We start from the raw sequence: 24,321 nt of genomic DNA on the forward strand, positions 1-24,321 counted from the left end.
GGAGCAACGCATGTGTCTTCTCTGTGTCTGCGTCTGTTACATGTAGCTGGATTGGGAAACTAAATTGGTAGGAATGTGTGTTTTCCCCTGATTAGTAAGAGCTTTTAACACCTAAAAAATTTGCAATTTTGCAGAAGACAAGGAAATCCATCATTGTGCAATCAACAAGATAAAATAATATGATAAGCTAACCCTATTTAAGAACTGAATTCCAGTTAGCAGGTAGTAGAGTTTTTCGTAATGTTGATAGCTTTTACAAACTAGATGTTCTACTTTAAATACAAATCAAAACATTTCTATGAATTTATTTAGTTAGTTTTTTAACTTGAGGTCATATTTTGAAATTCGCATTCTTCTAATGTGTTTAAAGAATCCATTTCCGTCATAATGGAGGTTTACATTAGTTGGAAATAATATTTGGAATATCTGCCTGTACAACTTGTGTTGTGTGTAAATGGATTAATTCTTGCATGGTTTGAGCTATCAGTAATGTTTGTCCTTTTGCAATATGGGAGAAGGGACATGTTGTGGTTACTCCATCCCTGATTTTACATCTCCATATTCTGCCTGTCTGTGCCTTTTTCTAGGCAGAAATGCCTCATGGCATCTTTAAAAGGGGTTCAGCGGGACTGATGTACTTAGCTTCACTTGAGTAATTAAGCTGCTGCATTCTGTTCATTGATCATAGCCATTAGAGGGGGTTGTGCAGTCCTGAATATTTGAAGAGATGCCTTGAAAATGGAGTTCAGATCCTTCAAAAGGAAAGTTCAACACCTGTGTCGTGTCCCCCACACCCTGTGCTTCAGTGCCTCTGTTCTCCTTGTCTCACCATTCACTTTTATTTGTTAACAAAGGGGAAGCTGTCTCATTCTGCAGGGAATGTAGCTGCATGATCCAGTGCACTTCAACCTTTCTCCCTCTCCCCAAATTTCTTCCTCTTATTAGTAAGTAGAAGAATAAAATGTTAATTGGAAGTTCTCAATATGACTTACTTCTTTTTCTAGATTCCGGAAGTTACAGTCAGTCTGGGGGCCAGCAGAGGTATGTGTGGGTTTTTTTTGCTGTTAGCAATTTAATCCGCGAAATAAAAGGCCGTTTTGGATTCCCGGCATGAAATTTGAATCTTTGGGCATGATACAGTGTTGATAGGTTTTTGGAGTTACAGGCACGGAAAGCTTACTGCCCTGGGCTTTATTAAGATGTCTTAGAAAATAGGAAAGAAACTTAGATTCCTGAAGGGAAGACACTAAGCAGGTTTAAATTGGAAAGACATCTTTTAATAGTAAGAATTTTTGAAATGTTATGAACGTAGAGAAATTTTTCATATGACTGCCTTAAGCTGTTTGTTACGATTTTAGTCAAAAGCTATTACACATGTGTGAAGGCGATGGGCCATATAGATGTAAAATTTTATTTTTCCATTTTATTTTCCCATTGGAGGGAACTTTTTGTTAAAACCTTCTGATAACTGTTAGTAATTGTGGAATTTAAAAGCCAGTTCATAAAATAGCTGCAAGTTTTGGCGGGGGCTATTTTAATCAGTGAAACAAAAGTGTTGTTACGGAAGTATGAAAATTGCAGCTAATACTGACTGTGCTAATGAAAACAGAAGGTCCTGTGCATGTAACACTGCGTGAGTTTGAGTTTATATCCGAGTACGATACGAGTTTCAGCACATGGTTTTTCTGTCAGTTCACAAAGTTTTTAAGAGTCAGAATAAGGAGTGAGTATAACCTAAAGCTCATGCGGTTTTTGATGATGATGTTATTGTTGAATAGTCCAACAAATACCAAATTGACAGTAATCGATGAAAGTAAAATGAACTGTGTAAGAATATACTGAAAAACTTACAATGCCTTGGTTTCATACGATGAAGTTTTCTGTGATTGTGAAGAATCTGTCAAATTGTAGTAAGCACAACTTCCACGTACTTTAAATTTGTGCTTGAAACAGAGCAGAAATCAAAATAAGCTCTTCTGGTTTCTGACAGTCAGCTGCAGTAACCATTAGTTTATTGATGTGGTTCTAATATGCCTACAACTGCTGTACTGGGATTAAACACCTATTTTGGAATGAAAAGAAACTTTTTAACACGAAAAAAATGTTTTCCAGCCCACGTGGAGGGCACTGTAAACATTTACTAAATGCATTTTTCTGTTACAGCTATTCGTCTTATGGCAATCAGGGCAGTCAAAATTACGGACAGGCACAGGTAAGTTGAAAACAACACTCTGTGTTTCAAAGCAGATATTCCTTGAGTAAAAATAATTGTTCCTGGGTGCCCGTATCTGGGCTGGGAAGAAGTTCATTCTCAGCTGTGCTTGCTGTTTGCAGTCGTGTCTAGCAAAGGAAAACTGTAATTACCTGCTGTGGAAGGCACACTTGTTTGAGTACGCTCTTTAAATTACAGGGATATTCTGGTTATGGGCAGAGTGGAGACAATTCCTCCTATGGACAGAACTATGGAAGCTATCATGGGAACTATGGACAAAATCAAACAGGTTTGGCTAGCTTGTTACATTCATTGGCAGTAATTAAAAGGTGAATATTTACTAAAAATTTTCTTCCTCAATTTCCAGGTTATGGACAAGATTCACAGGGATACGATGATGAATCCAGTTATGAAAATCAGAATCAGAGCTCATACAACCAGCAGTCTTATGGCAGTCAGGGGCAGCAGAAAGGGTCGTCCAGAGGGTAAGGAAGCCGAGATTAACAGTATCTACTTTAAAGTACTGTCTAGTAGTTGTACATTCTTAACTAGAGCCATAACAGTTTTCCTGCTGTCATTGCTAAAAAAAAAAAAGGGATAAGCATCTGAAAATCCATATTCTTAAGACATTTTCAATGCCTGAAAGAACAGGAGGTAAGGGAAGGGTATTTCTTTATGTAAGAAGGATGGATGAAGTTGTTCTGAAGTCAAGCTGTATGGAGAGATACGCTTTAGAAAGTCTTTGGTTCGTGACTACAATGAAGAATGGACTTGGTAGAGAGTATTTTGATTAAGAAAAAGACAGACTGAGTACCTCTCCAGTTACATTCTTTTGTATAAGCTTAGAGTACTCGTTATTAACTTCAAATAAGCTGTTAGCAAGGAAAATCTTAGATTTGCAGACTTAGAATGCCTTTTCATGGTGAAAGAATCACAGAATCACGGAATTTTCAGAGTTGGGACCTCTAGAGATCATCTAGTCCAGAAAAGGAAAGGATTCAGAAATATCATTTAAGAAATATATTTTCTTTATCCAGCTAAGTAGGAGTCTCAAAACATCAGGGGTTTGTGTCCTTACCCATAACTTAAACGTACATTTCATACTGCACTCTGATTCAGTACTTTACGCTATTAGAAGTGTATTTTGCTTATTAAATAATGTTGCGCTCAAATCAGTTTCGGGAAGATTAATGATACAACTTGTAAAGTATGTTGGAAAATACAACCCAACTTTCCATAACGACTTATAAGGCCACTGCGTTGTCTAATTTACAAGCTTCACGCGTACACCCCAAGGTTACTGCTTTCATTAGATCTTTATTGAGGATCATGTGACCTCTTTAAAAGAAACGGTCACATACTAAACTTCTTTCTTGTGTCCAAGGTCCAAATATTTTTTGTATTTTGTTCCAAGCTGATAAAAGAATCTGGACTTCAGTAAACCTGTACTTGGTTTCTGGTTTTGTAGTTACTACAGAACATCTTAATATAAACAAGCAAAGTCTTAGTTTGTCAGCAGTAGGTGCTGTCACTGAGGCTTTTCCGCATCTTTAAAGAAGGCAGGAATGTGGTTAAGTTCTGTTTTGCTTTGTTTTCTGAGCATTTCTTAGAGGTGTACAAAGATGGAGGACTAGGCAATAGTGTAGTTTTTAACTCGGTAGACATCCAGTGGGGGAAAAAATGCAGCAGAGCATATATTCTCCAACAAGTTGGTTTTGAACAAGAAAATTAATAAAAGGCATTGGAGGGAGACTTTTCAATGTATGGTTGTAACGAATAAGGAGAAACGCAGAAATTAAAGAATAGCAATTTTGAAGAGGATGTCCACAAAATTGTAGCTCTCGCATCCTAAGGGAAGGAAGGAAAATCAGCAAATAGAGGATGTTCTCAACAGTGCTTCCTTCGTTGGTAATGTTGTAAAGGCTACAAGAGACCTCGCTTTTTTGAAGTGAAGATATTAACAAAAATCTTCGCAACCGCTTTGCTGCTGAGATTAGTTATGTTAAAGCTAAGATCTTGGCTAGAACTGGGAGGGATCAGATTAGAAGGTATTTACATGGATGGGATATTTTGAGATTGGTTGCACCCAATGGACTTCATCTTAGAGTGCTGTGAAAAGCTGGTGGAAACTTTCTGTAGGTTCTCAGATTACTTTTTGCTTGTTTTTCTGAGGCATTTTGGCTAGCAAGTAAGATTGCCAAAGACTGGAGAGTGGCAGATGTAGTGCCTCATCTTTTGGAAAAGGGTGGAAGGAGGGAGGAGGAAGAGAAGAAAGGGTGGCAGAGGTCAGTGATTAATTTCAATTACTGAAAAAACAATACAGTTAAGCCGCAACTAAGTACTCAGGGGGGAAACAAAGGTATGAGTAACAGCCAATGTTTCCTGGATGCAATTTATTTCTCATAAATCTGTATAGCGTCTTGCTGTGAAAGGGTAACCCAACTGGAACAATTCTCTCACGTACCTAGATTTTCAAAATACTTTTGTTTCTACATTGGACGCTGAAGCAGCCTAGGGAAATAAGGTGTGGGTGAGATATTCTTGTGGTTGCTATAAAGTTGTTTTAGTCAGAGAACAGTTATGACACCCTTTGAGTATGCACAGCCAAATTGTGTTGAAATATCCTAGATGTGATGTTGGTCAATGTTCCTGATGGCAGTTGGAGGGATAGTATACATAGATGGCACTAAAGTGGGAAGAACTGCAATTATGTTAGAGGATATGACAAGAGTTAGAAAAGTTCTTGGCAAAAGGGTAGAATTCCCAGAGTAAGATAGATTACAATTCAGTGAAAGCAAAATGTTGAGACTTTTTTTTTTTTTTTTTATGGTAGGCAGAAGTGTCAGCTGCACAATAAAACACGAGCAGCGGGTGTCTTCCCTGCAGTTCTGTAGAGAAAGATTTGGCGGTTAGCGGGTCATAGCATCGTACTGGGATATGTAAGGGGAGTGCTACTGTTAAATTCCACATACAGTGGAAACTGAGGATGTCTTGAAAGAGATGGTAACATACAGTTTTCTGTCTTGCTTTTATTGGAAGCTAGATATCCCAACAGAGATGAAACGTAGAGTATTTTAGTATCCATATGCCAGTAGTGACTGGGAGGTGATTGTGACTAGGAAATTTTAGCAATGTCATGAATTTTCAGCCATTATTTTGCTCTCTATTCTGTGAACATTTAGCTATTAATACAAATTCTGTTTATTTTAAGTGGAAGAGGCTCTTATGAACAAAAGTCAAACTATGGTCAGCACCAAAGCTCTTATGACCAGCAGTCAAGCTATGGACAAAACCAAGACTCTTATGACCAGCAGTCAAGCTCATATGACCAGCAGTCGGGCTATGGCCACCAGGGCTCATATGACCAGCAGTCGGGCTATGGCCACCAGAGCTCATATGACCAAAAGTCAGGCTATAACCAGCACCAAAGCTCATATGGCCATTCTCAGCAGTCCTACCAGTCTCAGAAGGGAAGCTATAGCCACAACAGCCAAGGTAAAATTCACAGGTTGAATTCAATATTGGCTAATAAAACTGAGCAGAAACACTGTGAAATAGTTGGATTTCCTGCCACAGACAGTTGATTTGATGAAGAGTTAAAGCTCTTTTTCCATGTTGATATTCTTGGGGAACGTTTTATTTGTTAAGACTCTCAAAACATTATGCAGAGATGAAAAACTGTTGGGGCCCCAAAATTGTTGCATTTGCATTTGTTGGAGGAAGCCTTGCAAAGCCCATGTCCCTGAGTTCTGCAAATTCTAGATGGCGTTTTCTTCCTAGGCTATTTTGAACCTTCTTCCTGCATGAGGGTGACATGTCTTGATCAGTCACGAAGAGCTTTTGCACTTCAAATTCCAGCTTTATGCTGTGCAGGTGAATTCAGAGATAGAAGGAAATGAGAAGTTTAAGATCAACCCTTTTTTTGCAGTAACGTCACACAAGCAGCACAACCCACACTCTTTATCCTCGTTCTGTCTTCAGTGATGTCTTTTGCAAACTGGGAAGGTTGTGTGGAAGTAGAATGAAAAGTGTATTTTAGATAATTTGTGTTTAATTATTGGAAAACGGAGTGTAATTAAAGTACAGAGTGTTTACATTCTGACATGCCTTGTGGCCCTGGAACTCAAGGGAGATAACTGGAACAAAACCAAACTTTGCTCCATTACTTTGTGGCGTAGATAATGTAAGAGAGATTTAGGAGTTGATGCTTTCCAGATTTAAATGTCAGACTTGAGGAAGGGGTGGGGGTGGGAATGTAGATTGGGAATTTTCACTGCACTGCAGTTTGGACTACAATTTCCTCATGTTTTATTTTGCTTTACTCATTCCTCCAGATGATCGTCGTGAAAAGAGTAGGTATGGAGAAGATAATAGAGGATATGGCGGGTCACAGGGAGGAGGTAGAGGGGGATATGACATGGATGGAAGAGGTCATATGTCTGGATATAGGTAAGTGATCTCATTCCAGTGCCTGCAGTTCCTTACCTTTGTTTCTTATTATTTAGCTGTTTTTAATTTTTGTTTACTATATGTTTGTTCCTAATACGGTTCAGATTTAGATTTCCAAAAATGGAAGGTTTCTAAAATTAAACCTTTCTGCACTGCACAGAAATGCATTTTGCCTAGGAAAAGCTTTTAGGTTCAGATAGATTGAGACCAAGCATTTGATTGTTAGGACAGACAGCTGCACTTTAATTACATGAGTTGCAATACAAAAACTGCCTGAGCCCATCCGTTGAAATAAGATATTTTAAAACCTCTAAAAATTTGTTTTCAGTGACAAGAAAACCAACAGCCAGGAATTGAGAAAGTTTTATAAAATTCATAGCTAAGGTAGCTAACATTTTAACAGGGAATTATTTTGACTTTACAGTGACAAATCATTACATTAAGGTTGGCTAATTATTGTTCTGCTTTCTAAATAATTTAGGAGTAATTTAGTAATAACATTACTTGTTCATTACTGTTTATTGCAATTTTAATCTTCCATTAAAATGCAGGTCTTGTTATTGGTGTAGCTGTCAGTCTAAACACCTTTATTTTAGGTAGATTTTAAATACTAACAATACTGTTACCCCTTCTGCCATTGCCTCAGGCCCTGTTCCTGTCAAGAAAATTTATGCACATATTTAATTTTGTGCTTGCAGATGATTTCATGCATAGGTCTGAGAGATTGGGACCTTTGCTTTAAATCCGATCGAATTAGGCCAGATGACATTATTATTTCTCAATAAACTATCACAATTGGCTTCCCTTTATGTACCTCTGTGAAATGGTCGGGGGTGTCGAGTGCTCATTGATGCAAAGTAAGAATGTTGAAGCTTCCAGTGAGCTTTGAAGTGTTACTTGTCCCCACCACTTATCCTTTAATAGGCTGCACAGTTCTGGGTTATTGCTAGAACTCCAGATGAAGAACTCTAATTATACGATGCTCTTTGTTTGAACTAATCTAATTTAAATAAAATAATCCAACACTGTGTTAAGACTTGATGGCTTTTTAAACTATTTATTTTTGAACCATATTTAAAATTTGCCCGCTCCTAAGGTGGTCCCAAATTGTACTCCCAAATTGCCGTTTTGATGACGTGGATGTACCTTATCTCTCCTAATTAAGTGTGGTAGCGCAATTACAAAAGCGTATTAATAGTTATTTTGTGATACAGTTTGCTGGGGTTTTATATAATATAAACTTAACTAGCAAAGTAATTTCTAAGTTCATTTTCAGTTAAAACTGAACAATTTTCTAAAATCAGCTTTTCTATGTGAATGAGGGTTTTCTATATTCCTATGATAAAATCTGGGGGTTTAAAAAATTGTTTATAGCTGAGCCCTTTCCATAAGAGGAATGAATGTGAGCTTCAAAAAACATACTTTCAGTAGATTTTATCACTTTGAAACAAATTTCTGTCTTTGAAAGATAAAGTAAGACAAATTGATGTCTGTGAAAATAAAGCCTCTTCCCATATTTTTCCAGAATATAAGAAAAATTTTGTTCACACATCCATGTAGATAACAGTACTTCAGTAGACTTGAGAGCCAAAAGAATGGAGGTGAATGGAGAAGTGGGGGAAAATACAGCAAAGTGGGAAGGCATTTATTAGAAAGTCTGTCCGCTTCTGTTATGTGATGCAGTCTTTAATGCTGTTTGCAGTGAAATTTTTCCAAAACTACAGTGTTTATTCAGTCTTTCCGCATAATTATGATGAAGGATTCTGCTCCTGACTTATATTTTACCAAAGTCATGCTTATTACAAAAGTCTAAAAGGTTAAACTAAATAACAAACTGTATAATCAAGGGGAAAATAACTTCTAATAAGGTAAGAAATCAGGTTTAGTCCTGTGAAAATGTGGGGTTTCAGGGTAGGTTTTTTGGTTTTGCTTCCTTGGGTTTCTTTTTTTTATTATTATTTTTTTATTTTTTCCTAAAAGCAACTTAATAGGAATGTCAAGTCTATCTCCAGGAACTAGTTACCATTTTCAGTTTTTTTACTTCGATCACATTTTAACGCTTAACATCAAATTGTGGAAATTCCATAGCCATCGGGAAATAATCTTATCTAGAAATCTTGTCTACACAGATATTTGTACTGCTGTAATAACAGGCTTTCGGTTTTGTAGTGGTTTGGAAAATAATGTGTAAATGAGGTCTGTCAACATAAAAAAAATACTGTTCCTTGACATTACAAAAAAAAAATTTAATAGGTTGAGATCATAGCGAATGAATCTCTTCTGTGTTAATGAGTAATACAAATTTTGTCTTGACCAGCGTTTAGTGCAAGGAGACCTTGTTGCAGCTTGGGTTGGTCACGGGTAAGAGCTTTACCCACCCGCTGGTGTTCTTACAGCTGTGTTGCCCAATCTGCTCTGTAGCGCTGGGCCATTGATTCATCGATACCAGTGTCATTGCTGACTCGCTCCTGTCCTGTGCGTGTGATGCAGTGACTTTGGGTGCAACAGCAGCTCTCTCGCAAGGTTCTTGCGAGTTGTGTTGGCCTGCAGAAACTTACCCTGCACGCAGGACCTCTCAGAGCAGTCCGCAAGCGCGAAAAACGATTCTGGAATATTTGGGGCAAGAGCGAATTAGCGTTTTTAAATTTCAGAGAGCTTTCATTTCTTTGAATAACCTTTACAAAAGTACTTCCAAACATAGTTGGTAATGTTAAAGTATGAATTGTTATTCTGAAAACTGGAATGACTTGAATATGTACTGTAATAAATGCTTTCAGCACTCATTTTTCTTTTGTGCCTGTGCAAAGTCATGGAGCACTGAGAATAAAATATCTTTTGAGAAATTACTGTTCAGATTCCCTAGCTGATATTATTACGTTAGAGAACAATCATTTTCTTATGCATCAGGCGTTCACTTTTAAATCTTAGTAACTTCGAGTTTCAAAATTATTCTTCAGATTTTTTTTTTAATGGTCTTGAATTACATCTTGGGGGGATTTTAATAGAATTTTTCCACCCCTTCATTTTGAAGCTTGAAAAATTGATGATCTTACAAATTTGTATTTTGGCTAAGAAGGAAAATCTTTTCTGTATTTAAATCCATAGTAGAAGAGTCTCAACTTTGAGCTCTTTTGGTCAGAAAGCAGGTACACCCGGTCTTGAGAATGCAGAGTTTTACTCAAGTTATTCTTCCAAGTTTCATTGTAGAATGTCACCTTTTTGTTAGCGTCCTCATCCAAAAGGTAAGGAATTAATTGCTTGTTGTGGTAACGAATTGTTCTGGTTAAGCATGTAAGCGGGAAATACAGTAGCAATAGAAAGCAGGTTTGTTTTTCTTTCATCTTGGGAAAGTCTCAGGCCATACCTGTGACACTGCCCTTCTTTTAGCGTCTGTGGAATAAATGGGAGAAGCTTTGCCTTTGAATCTGCTCGCACAGTCTGTGTTGGTGGAACTGCATAGATGCAGTTTAAAAAAGGATTTATCATTGCATTAGGATTTGTCATAGAAATCCTAACTTTGCTCAGCATAGATTCTGTTGTTGTTTTCTTCTTGTGCAGGTTTGATGTTGATGGACTATAAACAAAAGTTACCTATGCAGCTTAATTGCTGTATTAGCTATTATGAGGGGAATTAGCTTATTGTGATATAAAGAAACTACAACGTAGTGTAAATGTTTTTTACAACAGTGCGGTTTGTGTTCAGAATTAATATTTTTGACTTGTAATGTATATGCTTGAGCTTAGCCTTATATAGACTTTAGAAAAACATGAACAGAGGCAATAAATATAGGCCAAAAAAAAAAAGCCATCTGTCAGTGACTTTATTGGTGCACTAAGCATTCCTTTCTTGTTTGTAAAAATACATTCTTGCGTGTAACTCCCACATGCTTGGCAAGACATAGATGCACGTTGGAGGCTGAAATTTGGTTCCTGAGTTCTTAGTGCTACCTCTGCCAATATCTTATCACTTTTTTAAAGTATATTTGTTGTTTCTGTAATGTTCAGCTCTCCATGTAACTGCCTTTTATTTAAGGAGTACTGAAGTAAGCAATGTTCAGATGAACTCCATTTACACTCAAGTAGGTGATGTTTAAATATATGACTGAGTACAGGGAGAAAAGAACATCTGATGATGTTTCTTTCATAGCAGTAAGTTTTTGTTGCTTTGAATGATGCCACGTACACATTCTGGCTGCTTGCAGTTCAGTCTCATTTCTTTTATTATCTTTGTTGGTGGCATTGCTGAATTTTAGCTACCTGTTCACAATGCTAATATAGGATGTTAAAACCCCAAACTCCTTTTGGTCACCCATCTATTTGACCTGTGTGCAAGACTGGTAAAGCAATAGACTGTGAAACACTGTGATTATATTTTCCACGTGTTCTATGACAATAGTGTGGGAACTAATTCAGTTGCTGAGACTGAGACTTAAGAGTTCAGGTCTCAGTGAGGGGTAAATCTCAGACTGTGGCACCAGCTGCTTGCAGCCAGTTTCTGTGTTGGACTTTGCTTGCTGCAGCATGTCCGCGTGCCTCCTGATGGTCTTAGGTACCTTTGCCCAGCAGTCTCGGGAAGGTAGCGCACTGCAGCTTTGTAAATCACATACGAAATGGGACTTAAAAATGGGGGAAAGTATTGATCTATCATCACAGGTATCTGTCACTGATTTGGTGCAGGTTTTGGTTGGGTTGGTCATGTGAAACTAAGCAGAAGATAACATGCTGAAGCATGCTTAGGCGAAAACATATTTCTACAGACATTAATTAAAAATACTAACTAAAAATTGTGGATTGCACTTGTTCGTGCAGGGTGCAGAATTACTGTATCACAAAGTTAGAAATGAGGCATTTGATTGTGCCTTCCTTTACATTTTATATATCAAACCCTATCACTTCTTGGAATCATGGTGCACACATTTTTACCCCAGCATCTTAGCAGAGTCCTCACTTCCTGTAAAATCCTGGCTGTGTCAATCGTGAACTTATTTTCTGTATGTTTTTAGATTGTTGGGTTTTTCTAATTTATGTCTCTGCTGCTGTATACTTTCAAATTAGAAAACATACGTGTTCTGAATAATGATGTCCTGATGAATTTGGACCATAATCTAGGGTTGGAAAACTTTGATAACATTTCCATGGTTGATGTATTCACTCTTGTTATGTCTGAGTTAAAATCCTAGGAGTGCGTTGTTTTGGGCTTTTTTTTTTTTTAGCTGAAGTGAATTGGAGGTCATAGAAAGATATTTACAGTAAATTTTATCATCACCATTGTGTTTTTATCATCAGTCCTTGAAAATAGCCAGCCTTGAATAAAGACCAGCTCTGATGTTGCATATAAAATTCATTCATTTTACCTCTTCAATGAGCAGAATGAATTACGTATGAGTAAATGATACTGCAATTTAGCATTCAGATTTTTTTCTGTGGAGAACCAATTTAAAATCTGTGCCAAAAATTTATTTTAAGAAAAGTCCCAGTAAAAGTGGTAGTCTGTCATGACAAACATCTACTACTCCTTATACGTACTGTCACAGAATGTCCGTCACCTTTCAAAGAACGTCTGTCTTAATCCAGTCTTGATAATATCTGGTGAAACCTGATGTCTCTCTTGTCCCTGACTTTGGACAGATTTTATCTCATAAATGCGAAGTAAGCAGTACCTCCTGTTCATGACTTTGCGTTTGCTGTAACAGAAAACAGATATACAGGATGCCAAAGAAGTTACTCCCTAATTTTATTTCATTGCCTTTTGCTGGGGCGCTTGTGTCCCATGTTTGGACTCTGATGTGCTCGCAGATAGATTGAATTAAAACCTGGACTGACTTCCAGCTGTAAAGCACGTTGGTGAAGAAGCTGGTTGTACCGGCACAGAAGTTCCAGAGTCTGGAGACAGTCCTCTGTGTCAGCGGTAGAACTTACACGGGCTTTGTCTTAGCTCCTGAGTGTGAAAGCGAGCGGGATTAGGTGAACCTGCCTAATTTTCAGGTGGCAGCCATGTCTCCCATGCGAAGGAGGGTGAGCAGGCAGTTGTACATGGCAGTATTGAGACAGTCTTTCTGACACTTGGTTATTGACTTGCTAAAAAAATCCATTGGTTGTATTTTTCCTGAAGGCTTTGAATATTGATTATATTGTGTTCATAACATGGATGCAATTAAAAATGCTGCTGTGAAAAATCCTACTAGTACAAACCATTTACATTGAAAAGAGTGAGGGTTTATTTTCATGCACATAATTGGAGGTGTAATGTCCTGTTTAAAATCCCCTTCTAACCTTTGAAAATTGATGTGTTTAATCTCTTAACTTGGTCTACATTTTGTGCCACAGGTTTCAGAATGAATGAAATAAAACTTCACGGCCTCTGCTTTTGAAGCTCACATACACACACCTTCTCTGTAATGCCAAGTGTTAATAGTACAGTAGGTCCCCAACAGACCCTTTCTCAGAGAATGGCTGATACTGCTAATTTGTCCCCCGTATGTAAATGCATAACAATGGAGGTTAATTAACTTTAGCTCTTCTTACTTCTAGGAAAGTACTAAAGTACTAATTATTCCAAAGTCGCAATTACATCTACAATTAAAGCCCATTAACCTTCACGATAATAATGTTTCTGTTTTAAAACCCAGTTTTTAATAGCAGTCATTCTGGCTTATGGGATGGGAGAAAGTACTGAAACAATGACATGTGTGTGGGTTAGTTTAAAATACTCTTTAGGGCTTCTTTTCTCCAGTGCAGCGCCCTGTGAGATTATTCGCTTTCATGTAATTTAATCTTTGAACATGAATGAGTAGTGAGGAGAACGTAGAGATGGTGCTTTAGCTGCTAGACAGTAACGCTCAGCTTGTGATCAGTTAACTGTAGATTGAGCCTTGGGCTCAGCACATAGAGACTTAAGGAAGAAATCATTTCTTCAATTTTTCCTCTGCAGTGGTGGTGACCGTGGTGGCTTCAAAAATTACGGTGGTAAGTGCCGAGTATCCAAAAATGTTTCAGTGGAAATTCTTTATAAATCTAAAAGCCACCAATATCTTGTTACTATCTAGTAGAAGCATTATAGCGTTTTGGTGAGGCTGGTGTGTTCATGAGTTTTAATAGCCAAACTTTTAGCAGTAAACTGGATTTCTACTTTGTCAAATTGCATGAAAGAATTTGTGGAGACAGTGACGTTCACCGGATTTTTTTTCTTTTCTTTTTAAAATTTTTGTTACAAATGCTTCTTAGAAAGGTACTAGAGGTAAAAGTGGTAAACTGCTTGGTGATCTGACAACCAGCATTGGCAAGATAACACCAGCATAGCATCAGTGTGGCAACTGCCACGTGCTGCAAGTTAAAGAACACGTTAACGTCCTACAGACACCTTCTGTTGAACGTTTTAATCTAAATATTCCCTAAATCTCTGGTTAATGTTTTAGATCTTAGATGCATTACATACATACTTTAAATATTTTCTTGTCTCTAAAAAAGTCACTTGAAAATGTTTTGCTAAAAATAGTATTTTTCTTTTTTTTTTTTTTTCTTTTTTTATAAACCCATTTCATAGGTCAGAGGGATTACGGACCAAGATCAGATGCTGGTAAGAAAACGAGCAGTGGGTGGGAGTGGATTGTAGCTCTTAGGTCATTGCTTTTAAAATGTGTGTCTAGAAAGATGGTTGTTGCTGCAGTTCCCAGGGGTCAAAAGAAATTTAGCTAAAGCTTTTCTTCCTTGAAAGAAATGTATGTTATTAATGCATGTGAATTTTTGGATGTCTTTTCATACAGCAAGTAAGAATTTGCTGATGAACTTTGAATGTGCTTGAGCCGAGCAGCTGCTTTCACTGCCATAACACTTCTGCTAAACTTGTGTTATTTAAAACATATACTACTTTGATGGTTTTGGATGTCCTAGCTGCACGGATGAGTTGAGTGTGTGGCAGAGAGCCGGTCAGCTGTTGAATGTGTTTGGTCTCTGATGTACTGCAGCATCTGAAGGTGCTGAAGTTGATGGTGTTAACTTCAAAATTATGCTTCTGCTCATCTTTTACTTCACACAAGATGCCTTTGGGATTTAAGGTTCTGCTACTGGGCAGTATAGACCTGAGCTTAAAACGTTGCTTCTGTTGCTACCACAAAAATGCATGGTAAATGTAGCTTATTTTTTCATAGATTCAGAGTCTGACAACTCTGATAACAACACTATCTTCGTGCAAGGACTTGGAGAGGATGTTTCAACAGATCAAGTGGCAGACTATTTCAAACAAATTGGTATTATAAAGGTATGTGATATGAGAAGTCGTTGGTAAGAAGGAAGAGAACTTGAGGAGCTAGGATATTGGAAATGTACTGATACTATTCAAGGCAGATGCTCGCTCTTACTCCCCAGCAGTTGTAGATAATATTTTTATCTGGATTCCCAGATGACAGCTCATTTGTAAGCTGGCAGCACTAGCAGCTTATTTCTTGTGACATTTAGATTGCTTTGTATCTCCTCTTTAGTCTTTATAACCCTTAACACTGACACTATCCGTTGTACTACCCTCGTACTTCAGGAAATGTGCTTCTCTGTTCTGTGGCTGTTTCTTCTGTTTCTGTAATTCTAAATTAGGGCTTCCTGCACTTGACCTCAATTTTTGTGAAAACTGGGCCCATCATTACTTTGCAGAGAACTGCTGGTCAGTATCCTTCAGTCAAAAGCATCTGTTTCTGCAGGCTCACTCCCAGAGAATCTTCTTTCTAATGATAATTCGCTCTTACGGTTTATGCTATGAAGTGGCTTTCCCAGTATTTCTGTTATGCCAAGTGTACAACCTTTCTTTTCAGACCAACAAAAAGACTGGCAAACCGATGATAAATCTTTATACAGATAAGGATACTGGCAAACCAAAGGGAGAAGCAACGGTATCTTTTGATGATCCTCCTTCTGCTAAAGCAGCAATTGACTGGTTTGACGGTGGGTGAGAATACCTGTTCTTTGTTACTTATGAGTCTAACATGCAGTAGAAGAAGCAAATCAATAACTGTATTGGGGACCCTGTGCTACTTCTTGTTGTCTCTTTCATTTTTTTGGTGGGTTTTTGTTTTGTGTTTGTGGGTTTTTGTTTTGGTTTGGGTTTTTTTGCAAAGGCCTCTATTTAATGGGTATTTTGTGTGTGCTGGCTGTTGTCTTATTCAGTGGAAGAGCAGCTAATGATTAAAACCAAAAATGTGTAATGAAACTGTTAGGGTTTGCTGCTGTACATCAGTCACCCATGCCCAAAGTATGAAAGATGCTGTTCATGTCACTTAGGAGAGCGTAAGTTGTTCAGACCAATAGAGCTATAATCTGTGTTAGCAGCTGGAGGGATTTCCTGCAGTGTTAGTATTGATACTATTAGTGTTGTGGCAGCATTTTTAGAGTTTGGCAGTGGTTATGCCAATCTTGTGCCAAGTGCTTTGTATATACGCAGTGAAGAACAAGGATTTTTTAAATTACAGAATTCAAATAGTATTGGGCAGAAACAAAAGGACATACGGTGTATCTGGTGTGAAATGGCAGTGCGTAAAAATCTGACATGGCATGCTATTTGATGGTTTATATTTTGCTAATAAAATGCAAATTGACTTTTGTTTAGGAGGTTAAAGTATATATTAGGCACACATGCAGTCCTGTTTCTTCTGTGATACACCTCGTATCTATGAAGAACCGAGACTGTATTTTAAAAGTTCATGTTTTTTACTTACATGGGAGTATTTGATTTTTTTGCTGACTGTTGAATTGTACAGAAGCTGTGTTGCCTGTCTTGGGGGAAGAACAAACGGAGTTCTAACATTTGAACTACTCATCTATGGACGTGGCCAAAAATCTTTTAAATGTTCTTATGTGTCTAGTTAAATTGTAACTCAGGGGTCGCATTTAAATCAAGAGAAATATCTGGGTTTATGGCGGACCTAACAAGTACCACAATGTTTGCCATCTTGCATTTGGACCAGTGCTTTCAAAAATAAGAGATTTACTCCAGGCTCCCTGTGTCTTAAAAGCTTTTTATTCAGTCTGTATGTGCAAATCACTTCTGTTCTTCTGAACTTGCTGCTGTGTTGTTGGGAGCTGTATTGATCTTTTTCTCACTTTCTGTCTTTCCACAGGAAAAGAATTCAATGGCAATGTCATCAAAGTTTCTTTTGCAACTAGAAGGCCTGAGTTCATGAGAGGAGGCGGAGGTGGCGGACGTCGAGGTGGGACTGAAATCTATAGAAACTTTGTTTTTGCATGGTTAAATGCTTTTTAGCTATTGTTGGTTTTTAAAAGAGAAGTTGACTCTGAAGCAGTGATTCATCAAAGTATGTGAGCCTTTGGGATTCTGCCATGAAAGGGAGTAATAAGGATTGAACCAAGTAAACTGAAATCTGTAATCTCTTTTGCACAGCACAGAATTTATTCTTTTCTTTTGAACTGGAAAGTCTCCAGATCATGTCTCAGCATTGCTTTTAAAGAGATAGTATAACGATGTTGAGGCTGTACAGGTTCCACATACATAGGTGTGAATTCCCAATCAGTGTTTGCTTATTACAGCAAAGCCTTGAGGTACTCTGATGTTTCCAGATGGTATTAAGCAGGGTAAATTATTCAACTGCTACCGACTTAGAGCAGCAGTTGGATGTCTAACTCCTTTAATTAAAGAGCTGTTAATCTCCCTAATTCTCTGCATAATACAGTCTTGCCAGTAGTCCACTGGATATTAATTACCATTTTACACGAAGCATGCTTTGTGTGGTGTCTGTCAACAAATTTTAGTTCTGAAATCAGGCAGTTTTGTCGGCTGGTAAAAAATGATTCTTCAAGAACTTCAATTGGTATAAAAATTCTTAATCTTTTTGATGGAGGAAGCAAGAACTATGTTGTCTCTGTGCTTATGTCAGATGCGCCCTGGCATTTATCCAGACAGATTAACTTTTTTTTTTGTTCTGTGACTAAGTCTGGCCATATGTGATTGATATTATACATTGTTAAATCTTTATGAAATTTTATTAATGCACATAGTGGGTTTATATTTACCCATTGGCAATTCAAGCGGATCAAGTTTCCTTTTACTGCAGAAAAAGAATTTATGAAACATATGTGGTGGAGCAAATTTTTCTGGCCACCATGTGCTATCCTTGCTTCTTTTTTTTCCCCCGTCTGCCTGAGTTATAAATCTATCCGTATGAACATGGGTATTTCGGCTATGCAGATGCGTTAATTTCAGGATGTTGAATGCTGTTGAGATTTGATAGTGGCTGAAACTTCCGCTGCCATTTGCCCAAATCTTCTAGCTCTCTTGTAGCTAGTTGTAAGTCAGCTAGTAGATGCTGAATTCTATGGTGGTACAATTTTTTGTCATCGCCACTACCTGCTTCTTTCAGAGTTCCTAATAGGGTTTCAGAGGCTTGCCTAGTGGGGATGTATTTATATTAAACACTTACTCTTTCTTCCACCTTGAAAAGTCTGTCACTTGGGTTCTGAAGCCAGTGAGAGTCCTTAATAAATGTTTCTCATGTATAGGTCGTAGACATTTCCCCTCCTTTATTCTGATTATAATTTTGTCTGCAGGTTCACGAGGCGGATATGGAAGAGGTGGGGGCTTCCAGGGTAGAAGTGGGGAACCCAAAAATGGTGATTGGGTTTGTCCTAACCCGTAAGTGTCATTTAAATTGGGCAGTGGTGTTTCATGTATGCTGTCTGAGCTTCTTAGCAGCTAAGTCTGGGGAATCCTTGTCTTTTCTAGGGCCTGTGGTAATATGAACTTCGCTCGCAGGAACTCCTGCAACCAGTGTGGTGAGCCCAGACCAGAAGATTCCCGTCCATCAGGAGGTGTGTAAAAACAACTGCATCTCTTCTGAAGTGTTAGAAGTGTTAATGACATCTGCGGCTTTTTGAAAAAAACTGGCTGTTGTGTCGTTTTGCATTTTCCTCCAGATTTTCGTGGGAGAGGTGGCTATGGAGGAGAAAGAGGATATCGAGGGCGTGGTGGCAGAGGCGGTGATCGGGGAGGTGGCTATGGTGGTAAAATGGGAGGAAGGTAAGCAGTTTCTCTGCCCTTGCTTGGTTGTGTAGCATACAGACTGTGGAATTGATAGGGACTGTGGGAAAAGTGTTGTTTATGTGTGCGTGCACAACTCTGCTATGAAAATGCTAACTGCAGATAGGAACTTCTGGAGAAAATAAGTCAGTTTGCCTGTTGAGTGTGTTTTGTGAGCATTTTCGGATAAGGCTATCTAAGCATAGAAGAGTACGCAGAAGCTGGCTTAGGGATGTTTGACTGAAGGGACTATTTGTTATTCGCTCAAGGGATTCCTTAGAACTTCTTATTTCCCTTTCAGAAATGATTTCAGAAATGATCAACGCAACAGACCATACTGAAGACCACTGTGAATGTTTTGTTTGTCTTCTTGATGCGTTTGATAGTGAAATTGCCAGAGTTTTGCCTGCCGCTTCACCCATGGCCTCTTTGGATAGTGGAATTGAGTGAAACTAGATTTTTATTTTGGTGGGAGGGACTGGGGCGGTTTGGGAGAATTTTTTTTAAGCAAGACATTGAAATTTAATCTTGATTTCAACATTCTCCTCTTTTCTTCCCCCCCCCCCTCCCCCCCTTCAACAGGCCCTAAGAAGGAAAAGGATAAACTGTAAAATATTGCCAAAATATGAAGTGTTTTGTAATACAACAATAAATGCTGATTGTTTTATTTGTGAAATCTTACTGTTTCACAGTTACTTCAGTTGCATGCATTTCCTTACGTATTCCCTGTCTTCCTATGATCTGACCTAAGTAGTAAATAGGGTCTTGTTTGGAATGGCGCTGCTGCTTTCACCCTAGCTCTGTGCTGTTTCCAAAAATCTGTGGTTAAGTCAGTGGTGAGCCTACTTGCTAGCCCTGCTCTCTGTCCCAGGCTTGCAAACTTGTCCCCTGCTCCTTTCTTACTTCCCTCTGAGACTGAAGCCCTGTTTTTCCTGCGTTTCCTGCTACGAATGCTTTGGTGTGCCCTGCAGCCCTCACGAGAAGCAGGCAGATGGCAGTGTGTTCTTGTGTTGCCAAAGGAGCACGTTGTGTCCAGGCCAGGATAACTCCAAAAGCAAGGTGGGACGGCCTCCAAAAAAAAAAAAAAAGGTAATTTGCTACATACTGCTGTACCTTTTAATTGCTGCTTTTGAAGTGTGGGTGATGGCAAACAAGTGTTATGTGCGGCTGTTTCATCTTCCAGATAAGATCCAGTTCAGTAGACACAGTATAAGTATTTGGGGTTCAGCGCCGAAGCCAGGTTTGAAGAAATGAGGGAGGTTAATTATCAGTTAGGTCACTCTGCAGAGGTGGGTTGGTGGGAAGCTGTGAGAAGGTAGTGCTGCCACAGTCGGCTTGTGTCCCGTGCTGCCTTGTCATCACAAGCCTTTAAGAGAGAACGTCTGGTCCTCCAGTACTCTGCTGGGCAAAACACTACCAATACAAGTTTTCTGGGTCTGTAGTGAACAATCTTGATAATTGGGCACACAGCTGCACGATATCCATGGCCTCACAAAGAAGTGAACGAAAATAGATGCTGGTCCTCCAGCTCCCTGGTTTGGTGTACATTCGTGGTCACGGTAACAGTAAGTTCAAATCAGCCGTTACCCGTGGGTGTAAATGTAGGAACTATGCCGTGCCTTTTTAAGGTTTCTCCGCGCAAAAACTTCCTCGGGGCTACGCCTGGAGCCCTGAAAGCTGCGCAGGGAGAGGTGGGGATGGCTGAGCTGATCCAAACCCAGCTGCGCCCTGGCGGACGCGGTGTCGCCTCTTGGGTGCCATGAGTCGCCTGGTGGGGCTCTCACTTTTGCCCTCCTGGGAAACGGAATGGCGGTTGGAAAAGCTGGTGCTTTCAATACTGGGAGCAACAGTTCTAACTCCCTTTAACGCCAACTCAGCTTCCAACCCCACTTTCTCCCCCGGGGCTAGGGGCATTTATGTCTTTAAACGGTCACTGCCCAGCTGGATTGCGAAGTAGACCAGTATTCAAGCAAGCCACAAAACTGCTGGAGCTGTCACCACCTTCACAGCTTATCCTCCCAGCAATGATGCTGAATGTTTTGTTGATCTTCTATTCTGCATCGGGGCAAAACACAACCTGTGTTCTTAAATTTTTTTTAAGACAGTGAAGACATCTTCTTCGCCAGCTGTTCTGTCTTACAGAAAACTTGCAGGTCAGGGAAGGGGTGCTACTAGTTTGGTGGCACCGGTTTTTAGTTGCTTTTGGTGTAGAGGGCGTTAAATTAGTTTAGAGGGCCCTGGGAAGCCCTGTTTTGTAAGAGGTGTCGACCCAGATGGTGCTTTAACTATGTCATTGCCCTCCAATGGTTCCTGCTAAGTCCTTCAGCACTGCAGTTCTCGGCAACTGCCTAAAGTTCAGAAGGGTAAGCTTTAATGAGGTTAAAAGAAAAGTAAAAAGCTTTAAAGAAAAAATAAATTGCTAGCTAATATATTTAAGGTTGAATGAATTTTGGCTCTTCCTGGCATGGTAACGTTTGCTGTTAACTTCTTGCGCTCTGGTCAAGCAGACCGCTCGCTTAAATACAGGACCTCGGTCAGGGGAGGTCGTACGTGGCCTTCAGTTCGATGCACCGAGCACATGGCGTATTTAAGTCAGCACTGCTGGCACTGCGACTAGCTGCTCCTCTTTCTGGGGATTTATTTGTAATACTGTGCAGACAAAATGCTTTATGGATGGTCGGCACAGTTCATAAGAAGACAGGGTTTTACAGATACTGGAATTGCTGCTTTTTAACAGGTGAGGAAGGTGTCCGTTGACAAGTCATCTGTCACCTTTAACGGACCAACAGCTGAATCAGAAATAAAAGGCACATCTCACGAGTCCTACTCTGAATTTGTCTTCAGTAGGTGCTCTGTGAGAATTTGGTAGAACGTCATATAATAAAACTGCAAATGAAGGAGAGACAGGACTGCAGATCTGTCTGGAGGTGGACAACCAAGGGAGGCTCTGTCCCAGCACAAGAAATGGGTTCAAGTTGTCTGAGCTGGGAATGGCTGTGCTCTCCTTCCGTCGTCTCTTTTTATGATCTATCCTCCGATATATTTTCTAAGCGGCGAGGTTTTAGTTTTGGAAATCAGTCCTGTATGGAATGCTGGTGGTTTATTTATAAAAACACATCTAGCACTTGCCAAGCGCAACACTGACTTTATGGAGAAAAGCGTAACGGAGGGATGCCAATGTGGAAGAGGCATGTGATCATTACAGAGCTGAAATGCTACAAAAATAGCGAAACAGTTTCAGAGACAGCCAAATAATTTTGGTGCTGGCTCTACACAGCCAAACCCACCTCACCCTAAGCAGCAATGCAACTTAATAAGTTGCTCAAATACCACAGTCCTAGAGAGAGATATGGAAGCTGTGACTGAAGCCAATAGCTCCAGTCTTCAGGGGTTTGAGGCCAGGATTCGGCCAGTGCTGCTTTGCCTAATCTAGAAATGATAATTCCCATTTCCAGGGTAACAAAGAGCTCGTGTGACGTTGTCCACAGGGGACGATGCTGCTAATGCTGCTGTAGAAACTACTTGTAAAGCTGTTGTAGTAAAACACGGCTGTCAGAATGCACCCGAAATTGCAGAAGGGCTTAAAAGTCCACTTTTCATACTAATACGGTGATGTCTGCTGGCATGCAGGTGACGCTCTGATCCTAGAAAGAGTTATGCGCGGTTTTAGCAGTCTTCTGAGCGAATAACTGGTGAAATTCGGTCAAACTGCTCCAGCAATTGAAGGGCAATGTGCTGATGATAGTTGCAGGAGGGCTGGCGAGCTGGATGCAGCCCCTCTTGGCCTCACCGCCTTCCCGGGAACTCTGCACAGGAAAGGTAAACCCGAGGAAAGTATGTATGCATTTTGAGTTTTCCGTTTTTTCCTAAACACCCTTCTGATAAGTGTCTGTTCCTGGCTCTGCTGCAGACGGGATACTGGACTAGACAGACTTACCCGACGTGTTAAGGACAGGGGAAGTCCTGTGTCTTGTCAGAACTTACCGTGCACAAACAAAGTACCCAAGAAAACTGTTTTTAAGCAGAAAAGCTTTACCCTTGGGACGGCTAAAGCCGGGGGAATGTACGCTTCTTGTGCCTTCGTAAAGAATTTGACTCGTGCGGGCTGGGGTTGGTGCCCGTACCGGCGGGCAGGAGGGAGAGCTGGCTCCGTGACTGTGCCCATCCCAACTGAGGTGGTCCCAGCTCTGGCCACCTCTCAGCAGCAGGGTTAGTATTTTCGGCGTTGCCCGACAGCGCCCAGCGAGCCGTCCGGCGGCTCCCCAGCTGCCGCAACCGTCGTTGAGCGACAAACATTTAAAGAATGGCTCTTCTCCCCGGGGCGGTGCCTCGAGTGGATGAGATGGAACAACTTGAACATGTTCTCAGTGCAAAGCATTAGAGGATTTTAACTGGCAGTTCTTCTGCATCGCATCCATCCCAGGCAGAAACTGCCCCGGAGGAGTAATGGTGTTGCTATTTGCTTATCAGTTGCGGTAAACATGAAAAGCTGCTCCGAGAAATTCCGCGTCACTGGAGTGCCGTTTCATAACGCTGGTTTACGAACCCCTCCCGGAGCTCACCTCCGCCAGCAGCAAGTGGTGATTCACTGGTGGTCCAGCTGGTCCCTCAGTGGTCCAGCTGGTCCCTCGGCAGTGCCCAATGGCTCTACACCCCACCCCATCCACGAGCCAGCCCTCCCCGTCCCTGAAAACAGCGCTTCGTTCGTCGTGATGTTTTCAGCTTAATATGCTAATGGTATTAAATTAGGAACCCTCTGGGTCTCCGGATTCAAGCTGTGGAGGCATCTTAGGAAAGGGTTTTGAAATGAGGGTAGCTGTGACTGCGTTGAGAGCTTTTGTGCTAAATTTGAGGGAGATGGGGTTTTGCCTAGAAACCCAAGAAATCATTCCTGATTTCTTCTGTTCAGGCAAGCAGGGCCTGAACATTACTGACTCTTCCAATAATGTTGTTTAATAAAACTGTGTCAGCTATTTGCCATAGGCCAAAACTTCTCAAGCTTCATTTTTGGAGTAGAAGTTACCAGGATTCCAACTCTTCTGCCCCACTTCCGAGTTTTTACCTAACGCTGAAAGAGTTGGAAGTCCGGTCACCTTTCCACAAGACAGCTTTTCTGCTCCTGGTACCCTTCTGATTACAACAGCTGCATAAACAGCTTTGTAGTCCCAGCCAAAAGTCTGCGGAGAACTGTGATTTGGCATCTCCAAGGCTGGGCTGAAATCTTCTCCTCCATCTGAATGCCGAAACCCTTAAGGACTAACGCAGCAGCCCCGGGAAATGCCAGGTCGGAAAACTGGCTGCTCCGGGGGGGGGGGGTTGGGGGGTTGGGATGCAGGTGCCCTCCCAGACGCTTCCCCGCGTCACAATGAGCCGAGGAGGGAGTTTCCTGCTCCCGCTGGAGCCCAGCCAGTCACTTTCTCATCATCCGCGTTCTTAAGTGGAAGAGCAAATGGATCAGTCGCTTCCTAGAGACGAACCAAACACGGATGCGGCTGCGGACAGAGCTGCTCTTGTTTTGAAAGGAAGAGATGGGCTGACCTGCGCGAGGAGCGGCCGGCCGGCCCTCGGAGGGAGCGCTGTAGCAAGGCCAAATATTGCCCTTCCACCAGCCCCCTGCGCCGTGCCAGCCGCCCACCGGGGTTCT

The 24,321-nt window shown here is 40.4% G+C and overlaps 1 protein-coding gene across 1 annotated transcript; it reads left to right on the forward strand.

Moving 5' to 3' along the window:
* The first annotated feature begins 387 nt into the window (after nt 1–387).
* On the forward strand, nt 388–19,353 carry TAF15 (TAF15 RNA polymerase II, TATA box binding protein (TBP)-associated factor, 68kDa). Its single transcript, XM_009885207.1, has 16 exons — nt 388–403; nt 1,005–1,041; nt 2,164–2,212; nt 2,411–2,501; nt 2,580–2,697; nt 5,424–5,707; nt 6,547–6,661; nt 13,593–13,627; nt 14,205–14,237; nt 14,809–14,918; nt 15,463–15,592; nt 16,765–16,854; nt 18,209–18,293; nt 18,384–18,469; nt 18,575–18,677; nt 18,979–19,353. Exons 1-16 carry the CDS (start codon nt 388–390, stop codon nt 19,016–19,018), a joined length of 1,422 nt encoding a protein of 473 aa, XP_009883509.1. The 3' UTR covers nt 19,019–19,353.
* Nucleotides 19,354–24,321: the final 4,968 nt, after the last annotated feature.

This window comes from Charadrius vociferus, unplaced genomic scaffold (genome assembly GCF_000708025.1).
Source record: "Charadrius vociferus isolate BGI_N301 unplaced genomic scaffold, ASM70802v2 scaffold54, whole genome shotgun sequence".
Classification (NCBI taxonomy): Eukaryota; Metazoa; Chordata; class Aves; order Charadriiformes; family Charadriidae; genus Charadrius; species Charadrius vociferus.

Excerpts from the sequence above, each read along its gene's own strand:
- TAF15 (XM_009885207.1), top strand. Across the intron at positions 14,919-15,462 it reads AACAAATTGGTATTATAAAG|ACCAACAAAAAGACTGGCAA; the intron begins GTATGTGATATG and ends CTTTCTTTTCAG. Across the intron at positions 18,678-18,978 it reads GGTGGTAAAATGGGAGGAAG|AAATGATTTCAGAAATGATC; the intron begins GTAAGCAGTTTC and ends TTTCCCTTTCAG.